The sequence below is a fragment of the Cyprinodon tularosa genome, unplaced genomic scaffold (assembly GCF_016077235.1).
Source record: "Cyprinodon tularosa strain WSP-4 unplaced genomic scaffold, ASM1607723v1 ctg692, whole genome shotgun sequence".
NCBI lineage: Eukaryota > Metazoa > Chordata > Actinopteri > Cyprinodontiformes > Cyprinodontidae > Cyprinodon > Cyprinodon tularosa.
In genome coordinates, this window is record NW_024039443.1 from 340,001 (window position 1) to 363,396 (window position 23,396).

At 41.3% G+C, this 23,396-nt stretch overlaps 1 protein-coding gene across 2 annotated transcripts in view; it reads left to right on the forward strand.

The window, feature by feature from the left end:
* The window catches only part of piezo1 (piezo-type mechanosensitive ion channel component 1), a 97,742-nt gene extending 76,235 nt beyond the window's left edge, over positions 1-21,507 (forward strand). For both annotated transcript variants that reach the window (XM_038268088.1, XM_038268087.1), the window contains exons 25-44: positions 632-875; positions 1,242-1,338; positions 1,510-1,675; positions 4,737-4,826; positions 4,928-5,034; positions 5,322-5,390; positions 7,427-7,527; positions 7,600-7,735; positions 7,887-7,955; positions 10,855-11,027; positions 11,120-11,226; positions 13,038-13,151; positions 13,265-13,523; positions 14,720-14,908; positions 16,647-16,781; positions 16,865-17,105; positions 18,813-18,936; positions 19,021-19,168; positions 21,190-21,342; positions 21,442-21,507. In XM_038268088.1, the coding sequence (XP_038124016.1) occupies positions 632-875; positions 1,242-1,338; positions 1,510-1,675; positions 4,737-4,826; positions 4,928-5,034; positions 5,322-5,390; positions 7,427-7,527; positions 7,600-7,735; positions 7,887-7,955; positions 10,855-11,027; positions 11,120-11,226; positions 13,038-13,151; positions 13,265-13,523; positions 14,720-14,908; positions 16,647-16,781; positions 16,865-17,105; positions 18,813-18,936; positions 19,021-19,168; positions 21,190-21,342; positions 21,442-21,507 (2,788 nt within the window). The remainder of the gene's footprint in view (positions 1-631; positions 876-1,241; positions 1,339-1,509; positions 1,676-4,736; positions 4,827-4,927; positions 5,035-5,321; positions 5,391-7,426; positions 7,528-7,599; positions 7,736-7,886; positions 7,956-10,854; positions 11,028-11,119; positions 11,227-13,037; positions 13,152-13,264; positions 13,524-14,719; positions 14,909-16,646; positions 16,782-16,864; positions 17,106-18,812; positions 18,937-19,020; positions 19,169-21,189; positions 21,343-21,441) is intronic.
* The last annotated feature ends 1,889 nt before the right edge of the window (positions 21,508-23,396 follow it).

The following is a 23,396-nucleotide window of genomic DNA, read 5'->3' on the forward strand; positions in this document are numbered from 1 at the left end:
GCTCATGTCTGGGTCTGCTGCTCATGTCTGAATTTGCTGCTCATGTCTGGATCTGCTGCTCATGTCTGGATCTGCTGCTCATGTCTGAATCTGTTGCTCATGTCTGGATCTGATGCTCATGTCTGGGTCTGCTGCTCATGTCTGGGTCTGCTGCTCATGTCTGAATTTGCTGCTCATGTCTGGATCTGATGCTCATGTCTGGATCTGCTGCTCATTTCTGAATCTGTTGCTCATGTCTGGATCTGATGCTCATGTCTGGGTCTGCTGCTCATGTCTGGGTCTGCTGCTCATGTCTGAATTTGCTGCTCATGTCTGGATCTGCTGCTCATGTCTGAATTTGCTGCTCATGTCTGGGTCTGCTGCTCATGTCTGAATTTGCTGCTCATGTCTGGATCTGCTGCTCATGTCTGGATCTGCTGCTCATGTCTGAATCTGCTGCTCATGTCTGGATCTGCTGCTCATTTCTGGGTCTGCTGATACCACCATTTTAGTGCTGAATCGGGCTATGCCTGATACTGGTATTGGTACTAGTCTGCTGCTCATGATTTCAGTCCCAGACAGCTCCTTATTTTTCAGAATCCAGCCTGGATAGCCTGGTTTGGTTTGAATCCATCCTTTTTGTCTCCTCCAGGAGTTATCTGGACATGGTGAAGGTCCTGGTGTTCCGGTACTTCTTCTGGTTCGTGCTGTCGGTGGTCTTCATCACAGGGGCCACCAGGATATCCGTGTTTGGATTGGGATATCTGATCGCCTCCTTCTTTTTCCTGCTGTTTGGAACCAAGCTGCTGGTGCGGCCATCCAGAGTCCGCCTAATGCTGTGGGACTGTCTCATCATCTACAACGTGGCCGTCATCATATCCAAGAACGCCTTATCTGTAAGTAGAAGACATGGTTGCTTCATGGTCTACAGCATCCTGCAGCTTGTTTCAAAGACTGCAGATTGTTTCTGACATTTGATGAAAAATCGGTCAGAACATCAGAGCTTATTTGGAACAATTTGACATCAAGCCAGAACCAAGTTGTGGTTCTGGAGGACATCCATGAATCAGTTTGGCTCCAGACCAGCTCTAGCCAACGATCAGCGATGGCCCATCTTTGGTTTCCATGGTAACACAGTAGCACCGGTTCCAGAGGATTGGATGAGCGTCTGGGGTCAAACTGTGACAGTGCAGCATAGAGGTTGTGAATGAGAGGCGTGCTTTGGAGACCTCTGAGATTCTGGGTTTTGTTTCTTTTTTCAGATCCTGGCCTGTGTGTTTGTGACGGAGATGCAGGCCCGGTTCTGTTGGGTCATTCAGCTCTTCAGCCTGGTTTGCACTGTTAAAGGATATTATGATGGTACGTATCAAACATTGTTATTCAGTAGACACTGCAGCTGTCCATGACATGATGCTGAGCTTGATTGATTAAGCGCTAAATGATTGAAAACTTCAGTTCATGTCTGTTTTTTTATCCCTGTTCTTTGTCAGAAGCCAAACATGATGTTTAGTATCTTCTTTTCTCCGACAGCTGAAGCGGTGAGCAGTGAGACGTGTAGCCTCCCGGTGGAGGAAGCAGGCATCCTGTGGGACAGTCTCTGTCTTCTCTGCCTCTTGCTGCAGAGGAGAGTCTTCCTTAGTTTCTACTTCCTGCACGTGACGACAGAGCTACAGGCATTTGCCAAACAGGCATCAAGGTGAAGTACGACGTTACCCAGCAGCTTGTTTATTGATAAGGCTCACAGGGATATTGGGATATTACCAGTGTCTATACATCAACACCCAAACCAGGTCTAAAACACAATTTAAACACTTCAAAGTCTTAGGGAATCATATTTAAATGTCAAATCCTTCTGGCTTAAGAAATGTATATAAATGTTCTCTTTATCAGACAATATTGTCCCAAAATTTATAAAAAAATTTAAAAAAATCTTTAAGCCTTCTACACCAAACCAAGCTTCTGGCGTCTTCTTTCACAACATCTTCGTCCCCGCTTTCCTCCTCTAAATAAAAAATGTATGAGACAGAGGAGCATTTGACAGTTTTCTGGCTGTGGGAAATCACAGGTAATTTCACAGTCAGTGGATGTACTAAACAATAAATCCACATATACGCTGATGGATCCTTTAGTATAGTATGGAGCATAACATTAGTCTGGCTATCTCTGACCGACTCAAAGTCTGAGTTAGCCATTGACATTGTGTCTAATGTGATAAAATAGAAACTAGAGTAATTGGAAAGTAATTCTGTCATGAAGCGAGGACAGATGGACCCAGTATTCAAGGCGAGACAGTCAGTAGGAAAGTTCAAACGTTTATTAAATAAAACAAAACTAAAGTGGAGCTGTGGCTAGCGGACACTGCAGGTGGGGGGCGGGGCACCGCCCAATCTCAGACACTCTAGGGGAGGAAACACAGGTAAGTGACCACGATCAACTGATTTATGATTATCTGGGTTGGTCACTTACCTGGTTTAACAGTCCAGACCACGAGTGTCCCAGTGCTGCAGTCCCAGAGGTGATGCTGGAAGCCGATCCTGGTGAGGGATCCAGAACATCCAGACTTCCAGGCATCCACAGGCTTCCAGGAGGGTTCAGAGTCTGACTGGGACCAGAAGCATGACCAGGTGGTCACGCACAGGAGCAGACAGGCAGGCTCAGTGGAAGAGGGTAGCCGAGACAGGACGTAGAACCGGAACTTGAAGCAGGACTTTAAACTGGTCTCCTCCCTGGAGCCAGGCTTACTTTGATAAAAACTGGACCTCCCCGCATATTGAGCCAAAAACCCAGAGGACTCCACGGGGGAGGAACAGTGGACGATCAGGAGACGAGACAAACACAAAACCCTCTTTCCACTGGCTGCTAGGATCCAAGACACGAACCATAAAATAAAACTAACAGACAGACTGACAGAAAGACAAGTAATGATCTGGCACTGAATGCTCAGGCTGAACTGAATATAAACCAGTGGAAACAGGTGAGAGGGATAAATTATATTTGAGGCAGGGAGGGAAAAACGACAGGTGAAAGGAATGGCTAATTAAGGAGAGCAAACAGGCCAGATCATGACAAATTCTCTGTGAATATAAATGTAGTAATTCTTTATTAAGCGCATGAGGCTGTCGTAGTGTTGTAGTGTTTGTGGTATTTTTCATTTGAAAAAGTCATGAAATATATTGCATGTTATGTTGACGATAAAAAAGCAACTCAAACATTTTAAAGTCTAATGCACACAGACAGCATAAAAGTATATGGCCTCATTCATGCACAATTTGGAAACAGGAAAATACTACAGCATTAACAAACTGGCATCTGAAAAGGATCCAACATCAGTGTTTGACCTGACTAATATGTTCCTGGAGGAACGCTCCATATTCTTCCCATTGCGGTGGATAACCAGGGTGGACCGATATGTTAAACCTGGAATGAGGCTCGTGTTCAAGTGTTTAAAGGCAGATTATCCTACCTGGCCATCTACGGTGTGTCTACAGAGCCCTGGCTCTGCCATCAGTGTTGGTTTATGGGGAGACTGGGAAGTTGCAGCGAAGGGACTGAGATTGAAATTTGAAAAGATGTGAGCTATGAGAGTAGAGGAGGACTGCTGGAAAGATGAAGATCCTGGAAGTCAAGGTGACCCAGGGAACCACCTAGAAAGCCAATACATATGTATATTAAGCATTTAGTCAGGTCCCAGCAAGGGTCAGGTTTCAGAATTCCTGTTTATTAAATTGTTATAAAATTGGGTTAAAATCACGTTGTTAATTTCTGAAATAGGTTGAGCATATAATGCGTTGCAAATGATTTTATACAACTTTATAGTCACAATTAAAAACTGTTTTATTGAAGTTGTTCTATGATACAAATTGTGTCATTTGTCTGATTTTGGTTGTAACATTCTGTTACAATCAGTTATCTAACTAATGTAACCTAAGTTTGCTGAGTCAATCATTTGTGTCAATGCCTCTTGTAGCAATATAGACATGAACTCTCTCTGATTTAAGCCATTTCTTTGTAGATCTGGTGGTAAACCTCTGCAACCACCATGTAATGCAGTTTGAGTAATCAAACAGATTGCGCCTAAGCTGTCTGCTTACATTACATCTGGAAACCTTCGATTGAAGTATTTTTGGGAAGGGGCGAAAATACTGGTTAGCTGATTGGCCTATGTTGGTGATAGACGGGCCAAATAAACCAATCAGATCAACGAAGCATATGACGTACTAACAGAGCGACGACGAAAACACAACCACAAGCCAGGCTACTCTTGCCGAAACCAGTCGGGAGAAGAGCAAAAACATCTTTTCCTCTGAGAAAAGCCTCCAGAGCAGTGTTTTGCTCTTCTTTCAGTGAAGAAATACTCTGTAATTCCGATAAAACTTGCTCGATAGCCACGCTAACGCTAGTTTCAACTGCTGAAGCCGCCATGTTCTTTAGACTGAACTGTCGCGCTTCTCGTTGCGTCACACCTCAACCCGCCTCAAAGCCAACGCTGATTGGACGTTCGTTTGGTGAACGGCTCCAAATTTTCTTTAACGGAGTGTCTCCAAACTGATCTGCGAGTGAAACCTTGAAAGCTCGCAAGATCAGGATGGTCTCACGAGGCTAGGTGTCTGCAGCTACTTCAGAATGATCAGAACCAGCAGGATGGGTCATAACATGGAGAGGGATTCTTCTTCCTGCTGTTCCATGTGGTTCTTAGACAGCAGTGTAATGTCTATGATGATCCCAATTTCTAACCGGTGGCTCTTCTTCTTTCTCAGGGGGTTTGAGCTCTTCAGAGCCAGCATCATGAAGAACGTTCACTTTCATCAACAAATAGAGAAGAAATCCCTGACACAGCTCAAGAAATCGTACGTTTTTACCGCATAAGCGCCGCTGTGCTGGAGGAGTCTGAGGAGAAGAACGTGTTGAACTTATTTTCTTTCCTTTGTTTCCTTTCCTCCCTCCTTAGGATGCAGAGGATTCGCGCTAAGCAGCAAAAGTACAAAGAAGGACAGAAAAGCAGTGAGATTTCTGCTGGAAGCCAGGAAGTTGGTAGTGATCTCAGCAGTCCAGTTGGTAAACGTTCTCCACCACTTCCACGTCCTGCATGTTCCCTCTGTAATCCAAAGAGCATCACTGGTCAAACTGGCTGCAATGGTGGCATCAGTTTATCAGAACAGCATTTATATCTATGAAGTCTTAGGAGGCATCTCACCAGTGTTAATATTTGTAGGAATCCCATTACTCTGCATTACTGTTTCTTTTTTCCACCTGAATCATCAGGATCTACAATATTAGAGCTTTAAAAACATGTCTTTCTTTGATCAAATGGTTTTGGATCTAATGTCAGCCTCTCACTGCAGAGACTCACGGGGAGCAGAAGAAGTCAAAGAAGAAGAACTGGTACCAACCATGGATAAACCACGCAGCAGGTAGATTAGATCTCCATGGTAACGGGTTAAAGTATTAATCCCTAACCTAAACACTCAGTGGATTTATTCTATACGTTGGCCGAGGCCTGCAAACGGCATTTAAATGCCTCATTTTACAGCAAATTCTACATTTCCTGCAAATTCAAAATTACATGAGAAACACAAATTTAGACACAAATGTAAAATTTAGACCAGCAAACATAAAAGTCAGGTTTGTACACAAACACAATAAATACCGGTTAAGAAAAACTGCAGCAGATAAGAAAAAGCTGCAGTCGAAGAAAACGGAGAACAGAAAAATAGAAATGCCTTAAAACAAAAAAACAAAACAAAAATGAAAGCAAAGGGAAAATGCTGCATGGAGCAAAAACAACTTTAAGTTATAAAAAACCACTAGGGGGAGATGATCATCAACCCATATAGGAAGTGACCAACCTAAAGCATAGACAGGATAATAAAGATTAAATGTTTAGAAAAAATATTTTGAGGAAAACTAACCTTTGTTTTCTTCCCTCTGTACTGCATCCTATTAATATTCCTGCTAAGGTTGTCTTCTGTGTTTTTGTTGGCATATTAGCGTAGTTGATCGTCTCCCCCTAGTGGTCTGGAGTTCTTCCACTCTGCAGTGCTAGTCACATATGGTTATGCTACTTTCACACTAAACTTGAGTAGTTAAGAATTAAGATTTAGACGAATGGGTAAAAACCTGCAGTCTGTAGAGTCTGCAGAAGTTTTTGCACTGAAAACATTTCAATGTAAGTCAATTTTTCTCTGAAAATGTTTTTTTTCTTTTATTTGAGCAGGTAGGTCATAAATGACCAATCGCATAAGGCTACGTTCACACTGCAGGCCTTGAGGATCAATTCCGATTTTTTTTTGTGAAATCCGGATTTTTTTCATTGCTGTTCACATTTCCAAATATATACGACTTGTATGTGATTTCCTGTGTGAACTGCAGTCATACAACGCAAGTGTCCCGCATGCGCAGTAGAGGACGCAATGATGTCACAGGCCAGCGAGCTTTGTGTTTACGGAAGTAAACATGGATGGTAGTGCCGGAGCGCATCTAGCGATCTTTCCCAACCATAAAAACACAATCTTTTCAAGATGGTTAAACATAAATACTGCTCCCTGCATCATCATCTGCCATGGTTGTTGTTTTTCTTGCCACTTCTTCATAGCAAGACCCAGAATAGTGACCTGTGTCGGGTATTAATGACTTTCAGGTCGGATGAATGTGACCTGGCCGTTCAGACACAGGTCGCATTTGAAAAGATCAGATTCGTATCGGATTCAGGACCACATAGCCAAGCGGCCTGGGTCGGATTGGAAAAATCTGATCTGTATCAGAGAGCCATGAAAAGATCAGATCCAGGTCGCATATGGGCCAAAAAATGGGATTTGAGTCACTTCAGACTTCTGTGTGAACGTGGCCTAAGATAATTTATGTTGAAAACTGTTCATATCATCTTATTTAAGGGCAGAAATACTCATTCCATTGGTAGATCATTTTTTCCCCCAGCTCAAATTAACTACAAATACACTTTTTTTTTATTCAATAGAATAGAAAATCCCTTTATTGCCCCACAATGGGGAAATTGTGGAAATTGGAAATCAGGCAGTAGAGAGACTAAATGTTAGAAGCATCAATGACTGTGAGTAGGGCTTCAACTAATGATTCAATTTAAAAATCGATTCATCTGTTGATTATTTTTTTCATTTAATAATCAGATAGCCAAAGGTTCCTTAAAGAGGACTTTTTACCTGATTAAACCAGGTGGATTATAGAGCAAATTAAAAAATGGAAAAGATTTTTATCTTAAATGCAAAATGTTTTTTTTTATATAATTCCATCTCTTAAGGGGGTTCCTCTGTCAGCTAAAGGCATTTTTTAGAGTCTTTATACTCCAGTTAGGAATAATCAATTACTGAATAAGTTGATGATCATGGAAATAATTTATTAATCTGATTATCTGATTTTAGCCCTAACTGTGAGCATCTGAGCAGAGATGAATAATGCTGCCTTCTGCCCACAGTCATTCATTCTGGTGACTACTACCTGTTTGAATCAGACAGTGAGGATGAGGAGGATCTGACCTACGAGGAGAAAAAGCCTCAGACTCAGACTGCATGCCAGGTCAGAACCAAAAACCAGTTCATCTGCTGTATGACAGAGATTAGCAGCTGCTATATGAACGTTGTATCCCAGTTAGCTTATCAGGCATGGGTGAGCAGCGTGAAGACAGCTCTGAGGGAACGCCAGAGACGCCAGAGACAGTGGAAGGCCATGAAGGAGAAAGAGAGGAATAGACAAGAACAAAGAGAGGAGGATCTTCATCTGAAGGGTAAGGCTCCACTAGAAACGGATCATTTGTTCAAACTAAACCCAGTTAATAATGTTCTCTGAAATGAATCATGACTGATGACTAACTGAACCGCTGATGGTTAAGGAACCATGACCTCATCAAGGTGTTCTGGTGCTCTCTGTTTATGTAGCCTCTGCAGATGCTGTTTTTGAGGAGGCTGATGCTGAAGAGGAGGAGCCTGAGGAGGAGGAAGAGTCTGGTAGGTGAACCTGCAGCTGCCAATATTACAAAAATATTTTTAATAATAATGTTTTTGTAATTTGATGTAATCTGCTGACAGATCCTCACACCAACTAATGTTTAACTGTTGTTAGCATGAACGTCTAGTAGGTCACATGGTCACAGTGTTTTTTTTAATGACTGGAAAGAAGAAGGTGACCGGATTTCTGCGATCTAATCTGTTAGTGGCTTCTTTTCCTCTCGGAGCTCCTTTGCCTGGTAGCTGCAGCTGCCTGCTCTTTCCTGTATTATTGACGTAGCAGCGCATCAACTGTGCTGAACTGCTTAACTCCACTCTCTGATTTTTCTGCCTTAAGTTCCTCCTTCCCTCTTTCTAAATGCTTGTTTTCTAGTCTGTATGTGTGTGTGCGTGCTTGGAACACGGGAAAAAAAAAAAATTATGCTTGAATACAACGGTTACCAAAATTAATATTAGGCTACAAAACTATAACTATTTCATTTTTGACGGCAGTTCAGGTATAAATAACAGGTGTTATTTCTTTAATAGAACATAACAACATGAGAAGGATGCTAAAGATCTGCTATTTTTTATTTTCCACATAAAAATAGTTCTATTTAATTGACTTCTACTTCTAGAAATAGGATTCCACGCGGTCCATAAGTAAATTAGTACAAACATTATTGTCTGGTAAATTTTTTACAATCTTGTTATAATTCCTGCTCTAAGTGGGTCGCTCTGTCGGCTAAAGGCACATTTTAGTGGCTCTATACTCTAGTTAACGATTAATCAATTACTAAATTAGTTGACGATTATTTAAATAATCAATTAATGCGATAAATTGTTTCAGCTTTAGATAAAATACATGAAATGAACGACACAGAGTAACTACAGCCCAGATGTACAACTAGTAAGTTAATAATCGAAATGCTCAATGTCAGTTCCTCTTATAGTTCCAGTGCACATGTAAATACAATACATTTATTTGCCGTCCCTTGAATGTATTGTTGAGCAAGATACAGAGAGAGCATTTAGCGACAGTGGCGTTGGATGTAGGAGTTTGCCCTGAAATCGAAGGATTGACGGTTCAAGCCCCGGCTCCGACCTTCAGTGTCGTTGTGTCCTTGGGCAAGGCACTTCACCTGCATTGTCTACTGATGGTGGTCAGAGGGCCCGGTGGCGCCAGTGTACGGCAGCCCCGCTTCTGTCAGTGAGCCCCAGGGCAGCTGTGGCTACAATGTAGCATGCCACCATCAGTGTGTGAGTGTGTGCGTGAATGAATGTAGTGTAAAGCGCTTTGGTCAAGTCTCCTAACTTGAATAAAGGCGCTATATAAGTACATGCCATTTACCATTTACCTCTGTTTACTTCTGCACAATTCTACATCTTCAAAAGAAAGGGATAGATCTACATATAACAGACATATTAAGTCTATATTTGTTTAAACAGGCGTGTATTTACCTACTGTCTTAGTCGCTAGTTATTTCATATGCAAACCTTTTCAAAGTGGAAAATAGTCCTAATTCGTCATTCATCAGAGCCAGTGATGCTTTAAACATTGATAAACAGCATCTGGTGTGTTTAGTGCTTATAAGATTTGTATTAATGTAGCAAGAAATGCTGCTGTTCTCTTTAAACAAAATGTGCCCTGATGCTCATCAAGCATTAAAAACATTTATTAAAATTAAAATTAATTAATTAAAATTAATTAATTAAAAGCATTAAATGCATATTTTTGCAAAGGACCAATGACATCAGACCAATGAACCTGAAGACCAATGGTGTCCCTACCAAACCTGAAATCAAACCTACGCTCTTGCTGCTCCTTATCTATACGCTAACGGCTGACAACCAGCTAGCTAGCAGCTGTTTCTACGCGCAGAACGCCAAAGCTCTTTTTACCGTAATAACTGGGCGTTTCTCAATTCACGAGAACGCGAGTACGTACTCGCGTTCTCATCAAGTCCGTTCTTGGCGAGAACGCAGGAAGATCGGACTTGACAAGAACGCGAGCATGCAAGCACCTATGTGTATTGGAGCAGAAGCGTACTCGTGACGTCATCACAGGCAACATTGTTTAGCATTTCTTTAACAGTCAAAACTATTTATTCCCTACACAAAACATTTTGAAAACAATATTTTTAATTTCTAAAGCTTAAAAAACATTTAAAAAAATTACCAAACCGCAAAAAACCGCCATTAGAACGAGCGGTAGTTCACACATAACCAGACCGTGAGAAGTGCACTACAGACGGGGTAACATTAGCCCTGGCTGCGGTTACCCTCGGAGGTCTGCTGGTCACTCTGGTCCGCTCAACGTCGGACTTTTTTTTTTTATTTCGCACTAACTCTGTAAACAGACCACACAGGGAGGCTTAAATGTATAATGTTATCGCCTCAAACGATTTCAAAACGTACTTTTGAAGAACAACAGCAGCAGAAAAGGGAATGTTTAACTTAACACTGTGAGCGCTGTCTGGAATCAAGCTGCGGCCGCGGTGCATTCTGGGGAAGCGGTCAGTCTGAAGAACGCACAAGTCTGCTCTGATGCATGCTCGATAAAGAGGGCGGGGCGAGAACAACATCCGGGGATTTGATGCGTTCTCGATCTGGTGTTCTTGAGAATTGGAACGGTACTCGGGCTGAGGCTGATGACGTGTCACGAGCACACGAGAACGCTCAAGAACGCATAATGAGAAACACCCACTGTCTACACACAACATCCCCCCCATACATTTAACGGTAAAATCGGGGATATTTCTGGGGACAGCTTCAGCCAGGGACAGGTGGTCTAAATCGGGGACATCTGGTCACCATAAAGCCATCAGGCTTTGGTCCTGGTCCAGGTGCAACCCTAGGAGCATGGAGGCTGCTTTGTTCTCTTCTTCACTCTTCGTTAACCTTCTTCATTGTGACGTAGTGCATGGAGAGATGGTTCAGAAGATCTTGGATATCCTGCGCTTCCTGTGGGCTATTATCTTAGCCATGGTGGACGGCCTGACCCAGTGGCTCAATCTGCTCACTAAACAGTACAGAGACACGTCCACGGTGCTCTGCAACGAGCGCTACTTCATCATACACAGGATCCAGCAGGTAAAAACCAGGAAGGACTCAGGTCTCATCACCAAAGGTAGAAGAACTGAAGCACAAACAAAAAAACAAAACCTATATTCTGATTATTGCAGCGTCGACCAGCCGAGTCCAGAGAAGACCTGGTGTCCCAGAACAGTGAGATCTTCTCTCTGAATACGTCTCTGGACCAAGAAGATCCAGAACACGCATCTGGAAGCAGGTCAGCGTGCTGTTTGGTCTCCATCACATCAGGGTTTATGCTGCCGACAGATGCTGTTAGCATATTGGTGACTGTGAGGCCCGACGAGGTCCAGGCCGAGTCTTTGGGACTGACATGATCAGACAGAGGTGGTAGAGATGTCAGTGGGGGCGCTCCCAAACCCTCCGTCTGGAATGCTGCTCCGAGGAAAGTGAGCCTAGATCTGGAGGAGGAGTGGCAGACCTCCATGCAACCACGGCAGGTGTCGGCTGCAGGTCGGGAGAAACACGCCTCTGGGTCATTGATCATCTCCCCTGCTAGGAAAATAGAACTGAGGATTGAATTCAGGATTGAGCTTCTTATTTTAGGACCTGAACGGATGGCCTATATCGCTACGGTTACAGAACATTTGCTCCATGATAAACATTTAATCATGAATGCTTAGGAAATAACTGATTACAAGGAAAATTCTCTGCTTATAATGAAATCTGTTTGATATTAAGGCTATGAACTAAATGACTATGAACCTTAAGCTTTCCACAATGATGCAATTAAAGTTTACTTTATAGGAATTATATAATATAAGTAATTCATATCTAGGTATTATTTATGCAAGTAAAAGTTGATTCCATGAAAATTTCTTTTAACTTTTTCCACATACAGACGGATGTGGTTTGTTGGATAAATAATAAAATAAATGTTTTGTGTTTGATCCTGGTCGTCTTTAACAGTCAGGAATGACTTTCTTTCTACTTTCAAAATAAAAGTCTGACTCCTGTAGGATTAAACCAGACTCTTTATGTCCCACAATCATAGGTTATCATTTCTGCCATCATCATGTTGACCCCAGCTGGTGAACGCTTTAACAATGAGCTGGGATTCTGTCACAGGAAAACTGGTCAAATATGTTACATTATAAATTTGATATGAAAGAAAAAAATATCCAACCACTTAGTAAGATTGTGTTTATTTTTAGCAACAAAGATTTATTTTACTACCAAAAATCAAGTTTCATTCTATTATAATTCGGAATAAATTGACCACTAACCAAAAATCCTTCATAACCAATTTATAAGTAAACTCAAACTCTCAATTTATATCTGCAAAAAAAAAAAAAACCCTGATTACTGGTAATAATAATAATAATAATAATAAGTCCAAAACTGCCCGTTCTTTTTTTTTTTTTTTTATGATAATGTTCACAAAGGAGTTTCATATCCGCTAAACTCAAAGCAAAGTCCAAAGTTCGTTCCAAAATGAAAAATCCAAAGGACAACACCCCCCCCCCCAAAAAAAGATTAGAAAAAAATTGGTACCACCAAAAATCCAAGAAAAATAAGGTCCAGATCTCACCGTGTGCGTCTTACTTTCCCGTGGGCGGTGTCTTTTTGCACCGGGCAGCGTCCTCTGGGTGCAAACTCTGATCACTTCTCTTGATTGCTGTTCTGTGGCGCAGGGAAAAACTTTGATTGCCGATTTATCTTTCTTCTTTTATTTTTAAGTTGTTTTTAACATTCAACCAAACAAAAACTCCCGCTGCACAGATCTGACACGCCGACGCACACGCCCATTTTTATCAAGATATTTTCTCCACACCAAAAAAAAAAACAGCATTTTAATACCCAACATCATTTTTAACCAGTGGAGATTCGAAATAATATTACCGAAGACATAATAACTGTTCTACAAAACAGTTTATCTGTACACTTTAATGCACTTCATACAAAAAAAGAAAATAACATAGTGGTTCTGTTACAATGTTAAAGAACAAATATTCATAGGATTGTTCTCTAATGTTGCTTTTTCCCATCCTGTTTCTCTACCCTAAGCAGAGCGGAGACGCCGAGGCGCAGCAGCAATGGGAATCTTCTGACTGAAGAAGTCCTGCAGCCGGAGCCATTAAAGCTGCGACACTCCAGAACCGCCAGTGAGATCCTGTCTGACAGGTGAATCATCTGCAGTTCTTTGACCAGATCAGCAGAGGTCTCTGGACTCAGTCAGTCCTGATCTATGGTTTTCACTGCTAGCTTTTAAGGAGGCTGACTGCTTGTTTTTTCAGGGCTTTTTTTATCGAGGAGTTGGAGCAGAGCAGGGAGTTCTTCAACAACCAGAACCGTTTGCTGAGGCTGCTGATAGCTGTATACAACCTGCTGTCAGCCAATTCAGAGCTGCTCTGCTACCTGATTATAGTCCTGAACAACGTGGTCAGCGCCTCCGTCATATCACTGGTCCTGCCAATGCTGGTCTTCCTCTGGGCCATGCTGTCCGCTCCAAGACCCACTAAGAGGTTCTGGATGACAGCCATTGTCTACACAGAGGTATGGATTCTGGAGGACATCTTCAGACCTTTGAAAAGCAAAGAGATTTAGTCCCAAACAGAACCAGAAGGATCTGTCCATGATGAGATTAAATGCAGCAGAATGAAGCTTTAGGTTTTACCATTCAGTGGTTTTAATCGGCTGGTAGGAGGTCAGCAGATGTTTTGGATGCAGCTGTTACACTCCTTACCAACTGGTGGCAGTAATGCACATGAAAGATGAAATGGAAGAATAGATCAAAAGTTATACTGCGCGTGCTTTAAAAATGTTTAAGAAAAAAAACAGAGAAGAGGTCTCGCAAAGCATTTTGGGATATATTATCTTGTCTAGTGACCACGGATCATCACTACTTTTTAAGGTGCATTGTGGGAAATTTTAAGTCCATTACTGTTTTATTCACTAGAGCAAAGGTCATGGATTAGCGGACCGCGGATCCAGACCCTGCATGTTGTCTGAGGACAGTGTCTAACTTCACTTTCGCTGCTTCTCCTTCCTTCAGAGATTATTTCTCTGTTGGAGCCGCTCAGACCTCCACATACCGGTGGTGCGCTGTCACTGGGAATCCCCAGCAGCAGCTGCCTCAGACCCGCTCGCCTCTTGGGGTTTTCCCCTACTGTTGGTGGCGGCTGGAAGTAGATGTTAGCGTTTTTCATGTATGAGGTTCAAACTGCAGGCACCAGGATAATAAAATCAAACATATTTTGCTGGCAGGATTCTACATTTTAAGTTCATTTAGGTGTTAATAAACTGTTTCAGAGGAGTGATCATTGCGCTCTGCATCAGCAGCGCTGTGTCTGTCTCCCTGCCAGCTCCCAGATCAGCTTCTCTGATTGGTGATGTGGTGCGTCCAGCAGCAAAAGTTACATTTTTCTACCTCCACCAGCTGCTGCTTGTGAAATTTTGAACAATCACACAGCATCATGGGATGTATGTGCTCATCTAGTGACCATGGATTATCACTACTCGCTGTGTCCAAATATCCACCCTAACCACCATATAGGTCACTATAAAGTGGTTATGCCATTTTAAATGAGTGTCTAAACGTTTAGCGGAAGAAAAAGTACTGTTCCACTGATCCTTGGAGCCCGTAGGAACAAAACCAAACCACGCTACAAATACAGGAAGCATTGATTAGAGCCAGAACCGGTTCTAGGACAGAACCATCTAAACCAGCGCTGTGCTCTACCTCTTCCCAGGCCATGGTGGTGCTGAAATACATCTTCCAGTTTGGGTTCTTTCCGTGGAACAGCCTCTACGAGATGACCCTGAACGAAGACAAGCCCTTCTTCCCGCCCCGCATCTTCGGCCTAGAGAAAACCGACAGCTACATCAAATACGACCTCCTCCAACTGCTGGCTCTGTTCTTCCACCGCTCCCTCCTCATGGTCAGACATCAGTAGATTAATACCCTTCACTAATTTCACTGACTTTGTTGCGCTATGTTTTGTTGTTGAGACGTTGATATCTGTTCTCGGTGCATATTTTAACCTCACATTTGTTTCTCATGGTTGACCTGCTGGGTTCATCTTGGGTTAGATCACTGGAAAAAAAAAAATCTAGATTAGTCATTCTTTCTTAAAATAAGTGTATTTGTTCTTGGATTGAGGAGGTAAAAGAGACATTTTGCCAATGGAACAAGAAAATTTACACTTAAAATAAGAAAACAAAATTGCATTGTCTCATTTCAAGTGCATTTTATCTAATTATCTTATTTAAAGAGTAAAAATACTAATTTTATTGGCAAACTATCTCTTTTACCTACTCAAATTAGGGCTAAATACACTTAATTTAAGAGATTTTTACTTATTTTTACATCGTAGTGATACCATAAGATGCCTGCAGGAGTGTGTGTGCTGCAAAAAATTGAAATAAGTCATTTTTCTTAAAATAAGGGATTTTTTTTCTTAAATAAGAAGGTAAGAGAGACACTTTGCCAATGGAACAAGACAGTTTGCATTTAAAATAAGAAAAAAGTTATATGTTGTCTTATTTCCAGTGCATATTATCTAATTATCCTAATCTAAGAGTAAATATAATAATTTCATTGGCAAATCATCTTATTTACCAGCTCAGATTAAGGGTAAATTCAATTCAATTCAATTCAATTTATTTATATAGCGCCAAATTCACAACACATGTCATCTCAAGGCACTTTACAGTTCAACCAGATCATACAGTCAAATTGATACAAAGTTTTCTATCTAAGGAAAACCAGTTGATTGCATCGACTCATTGACTCAAATACAATCCCTCACACTAAGCATGCTTGTAGCGACAGTGGAGAGGAAAAACTCCCTTATAACAGGAAATAAAATACATTTAAATACACTTAGTTTAATAATTTTTGTTTGTGCAGTATGCATCCATAACTACACTGTTAAAACAATACGTAAAAAATCTTAAATTAGGTGCATTTACCTTCAGTGGTAGGTTTGTTTTGATCCTGGAGACGTGTCCAGGGTGTATCCCCACCCTGCCTGTTGACAGCGACCCTTCCTTGACCCCTCAACAGGACAGGGCGCTGAAAAGACAGAGACACGTGAACAGGTGCTAAAATCATTAGCAGCAAACGCATCAGGAGCTGCAGCGACAGAACTGCTGCAGCCAGACGGGACTAGGACTGTGAAGTACCCTCCAGAGTCCAGAACGAGGAAGCAGGTGACCGATCAGACAGAGGGTGATGAAGAAGACGGCGGTGATGGATGGAACAAGAGAAGCTCCAGAAATAAAAAGAGCTGAAAGATGGAAATGGAGAGCTGGCAGCCTCAGTGGGGCCTGTGGTCATGGGAGCAGTCAGGACCATGACCTTCAGAACAGAAGGTCCATCAGAGCAGACAGCTAAGAGCTGCAGGCGTCTCATTTAAGAAGCTTTATTATGACACAGGAGCAGGATGAGGGGTCACTGGAACCAGACCTGCTGAAAGGTTTTCATCAGGCAGAGAGCCGCTGACCTTAAAGCATGAGATAGTTTTCCTCTCTCACCACAAATCCTCTAAATACTGAACCAGATAAAGTCAAACTGAGCTCTCCTCTGGTGTCGGATGTTCAGTTTTCTTTCCAAACAGGTTTGATGGAAGGGCTCATCTGTAAACCTCCTTGCTAACGCTCTGTGTTCACTCACAGCAATATGGTCTGTGGGACCACGAGGGCCCCCTGGAGGAGCAGGTTGCCTCTCCAGAAGATGGACAGAACATCAGAGCAGGAGAGGAAAATGGGAGCAGTAAGGGGGAAGCCCAAGAAGCTAAACGAAAGGATCAGGTAGCATCCAGAACATTGTCCAGGGAGGGAACTGATGGTGCAGTTTAATCTTCAAAGAGATTCTTTTTTTGTATACGATGTAGGACAATCAAGAGCCAGGTACCAGCTTGGCCGCCGCCGCCGCCGTGACGCGCCATGATGCTGCCGAAGATCTGTCTGCGAGGCCGCAGAATGAACGAGAGAAAGAGCCCAGGAACAACAATCTGGATCTGTTGGATGTGATGGAGAGAGACGGCAAAGAGCTGCAAGAGGAAGTACCCAAGAAAAACAGCAGCATCCGCCTCCGCAGAAAAAACAAGAAGGCGAAAAACCAGGACAGCAAAGGTTTGTATCACCAGGAGTTAACCGAAGTATTGGCAAGCTGACAGCAAGCAGCTGGTCATTGTTAGGAAGGGGGTAACTGCTGAATCACAGCTTTTTCAATAACCTTCCTGATGAAGGGAGGTGTGAGACGAGCCTGGAGTTCTGCAGCAGCATATTCTTCAAGTTTCTCTTCTTCAACAGCAGATTTGATCATTGCTGTTTTTAGGGCCTGAGGAAATCACTGGAAGTTTATTTGGTGAAATGAGGACTTTTTGTCAAAATATATTTATATATTAATATGTTTAAATCTTTATATCAGCAAGCTGCAGCAGTCCTTCAGAACCTGGTCTTATAAGTTGTTTGCTACCCTGATTCAGTTCTATTCAGTTTATTTCTATATCTCCAGTCTTCAACTCAGGTCACTTTCCAGATCCAGTTCAATCAGATTAAAGCTCCAAAGTTTTCCATCTAAGGAAAACCAGCTGATTCCATCCAGTCATTGACTTTGTGGGATTCTCTCCTCCTGGATGAACATTTTCACACAGTAGGAGTTAGCTTGCATAGCAAAGCAATCCCTCACACCAAGCATGCATGTGGTGAATGTGGAGAGGAAAAATTAGGAAGTAACCTCCAGAAGCAGGCTCACTGTGTGTGTGGGGTGGGGGTGGGGGGTGGGTTGCCGAGGCTGGCTGTGGTTCAAGGAGACAGAAGGAGTCATAGAAAAGAACACATAGAACATAGAAGCACTAAACAACAAATACTTTCTATGTCAGACATGGTAGCAGTAACCAGCTCCACAGGTGTCTCTGTCTGGGAAAGAAACCGTTTGAAAGAAACAGTCCAAAGCTATCGCTGGTAGAGAAATGGAACTAAACACTGAAAAACAGGCCAAGCTCCATTATCTATAAACAAACATGGTGATGGCAGCAGCACAGCTGATATTTCTCTCCAGGATGGAGTCACAGCCAAACAGGAACAGATCAGATGAAGCTACTATAAGAAAAAGCAGAGAGAGCAGAACGTTAGAGATTGAACTAACAGATTCTGCAGAGTGGAAGAATAGAGATAGAATAAAGCTGAATGATTAAATAGGGGTCCCTATGTCCTCCAGCAGTCTAAGCCTATAGCAGCATAACTATAGAGATAGCTCAGGATATCCTGAGCCACTCTAACTATAAGCTTTATCAAAAAGGAAAGTTTTAAGTCTAGCCTTAAAAGTAGACAGGGTGTCTGCCTCACGGACTAAAACTGGTAGTTGGTTCCACAGGAGAGGAGCCTGATAACTAAAAGATCTGCCTCCCATTCTACTTTTAGAAATTCTAGGAACCACTAGTAAACCTGCAGATTGAGAGCGAAGTGCTCTGTTAGGAACATAAGGAACAATCAGATCTCTGATATAAGATGGAGCTTGGCCATTTAAGGCTTTATATGTGAGAAGGAGGATTTTAAATTCTATTCTGGATTTAACAGGAAGCCAATGAAGAGAAGCCAGGATAGGAGAGATATGATCTGTTTCTAATTGAAATGTTACCCGATACCATGTGAAGACGATTTGAATGGACTGTATGACTTTCCTCAGGTTGGGTTCTTTCCTGAACTTTAATGTTGTTCCCAGTTGGACCCTTGGTACCAAACCGCTTTTATGTTGGTTAGAGAGGGAAGAATCATACAGTAGCTTTAGGTCCTTATGTTTGCTTACAGTGTTTTAATTTGCTTGTTCTGTTTTAGAGTCTCTGTCAGAGCTGGCAGAGTCCGCCACGGAACCAGAGAAGAAACCCAAAGACAAGAAAAGTGACGCCACACTGAGGTTGATCGCTGTGGGACACAAGATCCAACAACTCTTCGTCAGAGGGTAAACCATCGAATAGGTCACTGGAGCTTTTTAAAACTGCCACCAAACCAGCTTGTTGACCTGCTGTTGGGTTTTCTTCTTCAGGTTCCAGGGCGTGAAGCAGCCAGCTCAGCGTTTCTTCAGAAGCATAACCAAGGATAAATACCGGGCCTCCACTGATGTGTACGCCCTGATGTTCCTCACCGACGTCATCGATTTTGTCATCATCATCTTTGGCTTCTGGGCTTTTGGGGTAAGAGATGAACGGATTCCCTCAGGGAAACACAAATGAGTGCTTTAAACCTTTAAGGACGACCAGGACAAGTCAATTAGCTTCATTCTGGTTTGAATACAGCCAACATGCTTAATGAATAACACAAACTTTGGTTAAACATCTGCTTCTGAGACAAGCGTGGATATTTCTCAGTCATCAGGAGCAGGAGCTAAACATGATCTGTGTCAGAGCAAAGGTGTTTGGCAGACTGTGTAGACTGAACTTAGTTAGGTTAAAATTAATACTGACTTTTTATAATAAACATAATCTGACTGATGTTCTGGAATATTAGCTCTGACTTTGGGTTTGAAGCTTTTTAGTTTACCAGACAGTTAAGGAATGGAAATAAACAGAATTAGTACACTGGAAAAAAAATCGAAATCAGGATAAGTAACATTTTTCTTCCTAAAAGTGCATTTGTTCTTGGATTGAGGAGGTAAGAGAAACATTTTGCCAATGGAACAAGACAATTTATACTTAAAATAAGAAAACACAATCGCATTGTCTTATTTGAAGTCCATATTATCTAATTATCTTATTTTAGTAGAGATGGCAAAAGTACTCACTTTCCGTACTTGAGTAAAAGTACAGATACTTGTGTTAAAAAATACTCTGGTAAAAGTGGAAGTACTGATTAAACTTCTTTACTCAAGTAAAAGTAACAAACTACAGGCTTGTAAATTTACTTAAAGTATAAAAGTAAAAGTAGAAACCACTTTTTTAATGCCGTTGCCTACATTTTAAATGGATGTCTGCCAATAGGACTAGATCTCTGTTGTGTTCATTTTCAATCATCTCGTCGTCCATGCTACTATGCTAACGCCACCGCCACCAAGCTGCAATGATTTGCCGCCAATGAATACCGCCGAATCTGTCGATTCATCTTGTAGTGTGGCGTCAAATGCAACGTAGATTCCCATCCAATTAGATTGAATTTGGTATTGATGACGTGAAAAATAATAACGGTAACTCCACTGAAATTATTCAAAACTAAAGTAACGAGCCAATTTTTTAAAATGTAAGGAGTAGAAAGTACAGATATTTGTGTAAAAATGTAAGGAGTAGAAGTAAAAAGTCGCCATAAAAATCAGTAGTAAAGTAAAGTAAAAATATCAGAAAAATCTACTTGAGTACAGTAACGAAATATTTGTACTTTGTTACTTCCCATCTATGTATTTTAGGAGTAAAAATACTCATTGAATTGGTAAACTATTTCATTTTCCTACTCAAATTAAGGATAGATACAGTTAATTTAACAAATTTTTATTTATTTATGGATGTTTTTCCCAGTATAGATGCTCAATATGTAGAGTAGGAGTAGAAACCAGTCAAATGTAGTACTGATGAGTGTATTTCCATTATGCTAAACTGAATCTGTTGAATACTTGAAATCCTGGAAAATAAATAATGATGAAGGAACAATCAAAAATATTTTATACAATATAACTGCATTAATAAAATATATATATTAATATATTCAATCAGTATATTGGCTTTGAAAATATTAACGCCTAGGGTCACTAATCAGCTTCATTCCGAAACTCACTCTGAGAAGCTGTCAAACTTATGTCACTGTTAGACTGTTAAAAAATAATAACAAGTATTTAACTTAATAACTTGTTGACGGCAAAGATATGTGATACAATTTTTGTTATTGGGCATGAAGGGGTTAAATAAATTGAGGTTTCAGAAATGTCCAGAAGTTTTCTAATGAATCTAATGATTAATTCATCTTGCTTGTCGCTGTGGCAGATGGATTTTACACACTTGGCTGCATTGATCTGAGTCACAGACTACAGCAGAGCATTGAAAATAGTAATTAATACTATTAATATTATTAGATTAAAGAAATACATTTAAATAAAAAAAAAGTCTTAAATATATTTTGCTATTCAGTTTTTGCATTCAAACATCTGAAGTTTATTGGAAAAGCACAGAAGGTTCCTCCTGCCTTTTGCATGAAGAACAGTTAAACCTGACTGTTCTGCCGTCCTCCTCAGAAACATAGCGCTGCAGCGGACATAGCCTCCTCTCTGTCAGAGGACCAGGTGCCTGAAGCCTTCCTGGTGATGCTCCTCATCCAGTTCAGTACCATGATCATCGACAGAGCTCTGTACCTGCGCAAGGCGGTTCTAGGAAAGCTCATCTTTCAGGTTGGTTCCACCCATCTTTAACCCGGGTATTCATGTTTTAGAAGCCTCAGCCTCCCAGCATCTCCTGGTGGCTCACCTGGTGCCCTTGCTTTGTTTCAGGTGATCCTTGTTCTGGGGATCCACCTGTGGATGTTCTTCATCCTGCCTGCTGTCACTGAGAGGTGAGCTCCCATGAATTCAGTCTCGTTAGAATCTTTCTCATAGAGATGATGACAAATTTGTGCAAAGAACATTTTTCGATGTTATCTCTGATGTGAGCCGAGCCTTACTTAACCTGTTGCATTGGCATGCTGAACTTTAACCCATCGCTTAAAAAAAACATCCATTTTATCACCTCACCTGCTCACACATGCACTTGGGCCAAACCGTTTACTGCACATGCATTTCATCTGAACAGTTTACTGGTGTAGAGTATGGGCTCTGTTCGAAAACCTGGGCTGCATCCTCCAAGGACGCGGTCTACCTAGACTGGAGTTTTGGCTGTAAATTCAAACAGGTCTACCCTTCGGCGGGTTTTACCGCCGTATGCTCTGTTGCTTAGCAACCGTGAAAGTTGACACACAAAGCAGGAAAAGAATGAATACCGAGGTTTTCAAAACTGTATTTTTATTTATTTCTTTTTTATTGTAAAGTGAACAAAGACTACACTCACAAGAATCCAGAGTGGAATAAAGGTTCCAACAGCCGGGAGCAAGAACAAATAAAACTAGAAAAAGCTGTTTCGGAGAAACATCAAAGTGGGAATGCTTTTGCTGAATGAAAAAAGCTGAAATTACCTGCATAACATAGGAAAATGTGATAGGAAGTCATCAGAAACGTCAAACTGCAGAAAACAATTGAATCATCTGAAGATTTTGTAGGGTAGAATCATTTGGCAGTAAAATGGCAGAAACAAACTCATCTTAAAAGCTGCACAGCCAAACCATACATGATATCAAAAAATGTCTTGAATGTGGGCACTAGAAGGGTCTTAATATAATGTCTCCCAAGTTTCTAGAAAAATGTATAAAGAAATTTTGAAGGGGGGTTTACCTACTTTCCAGAAACATGTCAGGCGTGTTATGAATTAGCAGCAAACAGAAAAGCTTAATTCCTGTCCAGAAACAGAGCAGAATGAAGCCAAAGTTCACAACATAGGCTGAAAAGTATGAAATTAGCTGAAGTAGAAAAGAAATTACAAAGAAAAACTTTAATCTTATCTGGTTGAAGAAAAATTAGTAGCTTAAGGATGGGAAGTAAAATGTTGAGGACGATGGTATTGAATAAGTATTAACATTTTGAAATCATATGTGGAAATGTCAAGACTTGGCAAAACAATTGGAAAATTATTTAAAATGTGTCGGTTGATCAGCACAAAGAAAACAGTGTCATCCTTAGAGGATTGAAATATGTGCAAGACTGACCATGACAAGCAGAGGAAGGACAGAGAGAGAAGCTTATAGAAAGAGAGCTAATACCACTTAAGGAGCTGAATTTATAAAAAAATTGAACCTGCATGTTACGAGCCGCTGTGGTAATGAAAGCACCGTTGGCAGGCTTAGGCTGCATGTTACAAGGTTAGCAGATGCTTTATTACAGTATAAATCTTAGAACCTGATTAAGAAATATGCACTGAGGTGTGTGGTCCACAGGCCTTGTTAGTGTAATTTGAAGAAATTGGTTGACTTTGGGTCATAGCTACAAGCCATACGGCACAATGAATGAGTGTGCGTAAGGAAGAGGCTTTTATTTTGTAGGTTCCCTTTAGTCTGATTTTGAAAGTCTATCATGGATGTGTGTCAAGGGAAGGGTCATGCCCAGCAGTGATATAGAATCCATTTCCAAATATGAAATCACTGGTTTTCCATGTTATTGGGTGAATAGATGCTGTATTAGAGCGTAAATGGGAGACTTTTATTGTGAAATTTGCTCTGGGGTATGTTGTGAAAAGGTCCCTAGTGTCTAATAGAAACAAGCTGGTAGAGTTTGGGTCATAATGCTGAGCCATCTGCATCAAATAATAGGCGAGTATAATATAGAGGCTTTTATTTTGTAGGGTCACTGAAGTCTTATTT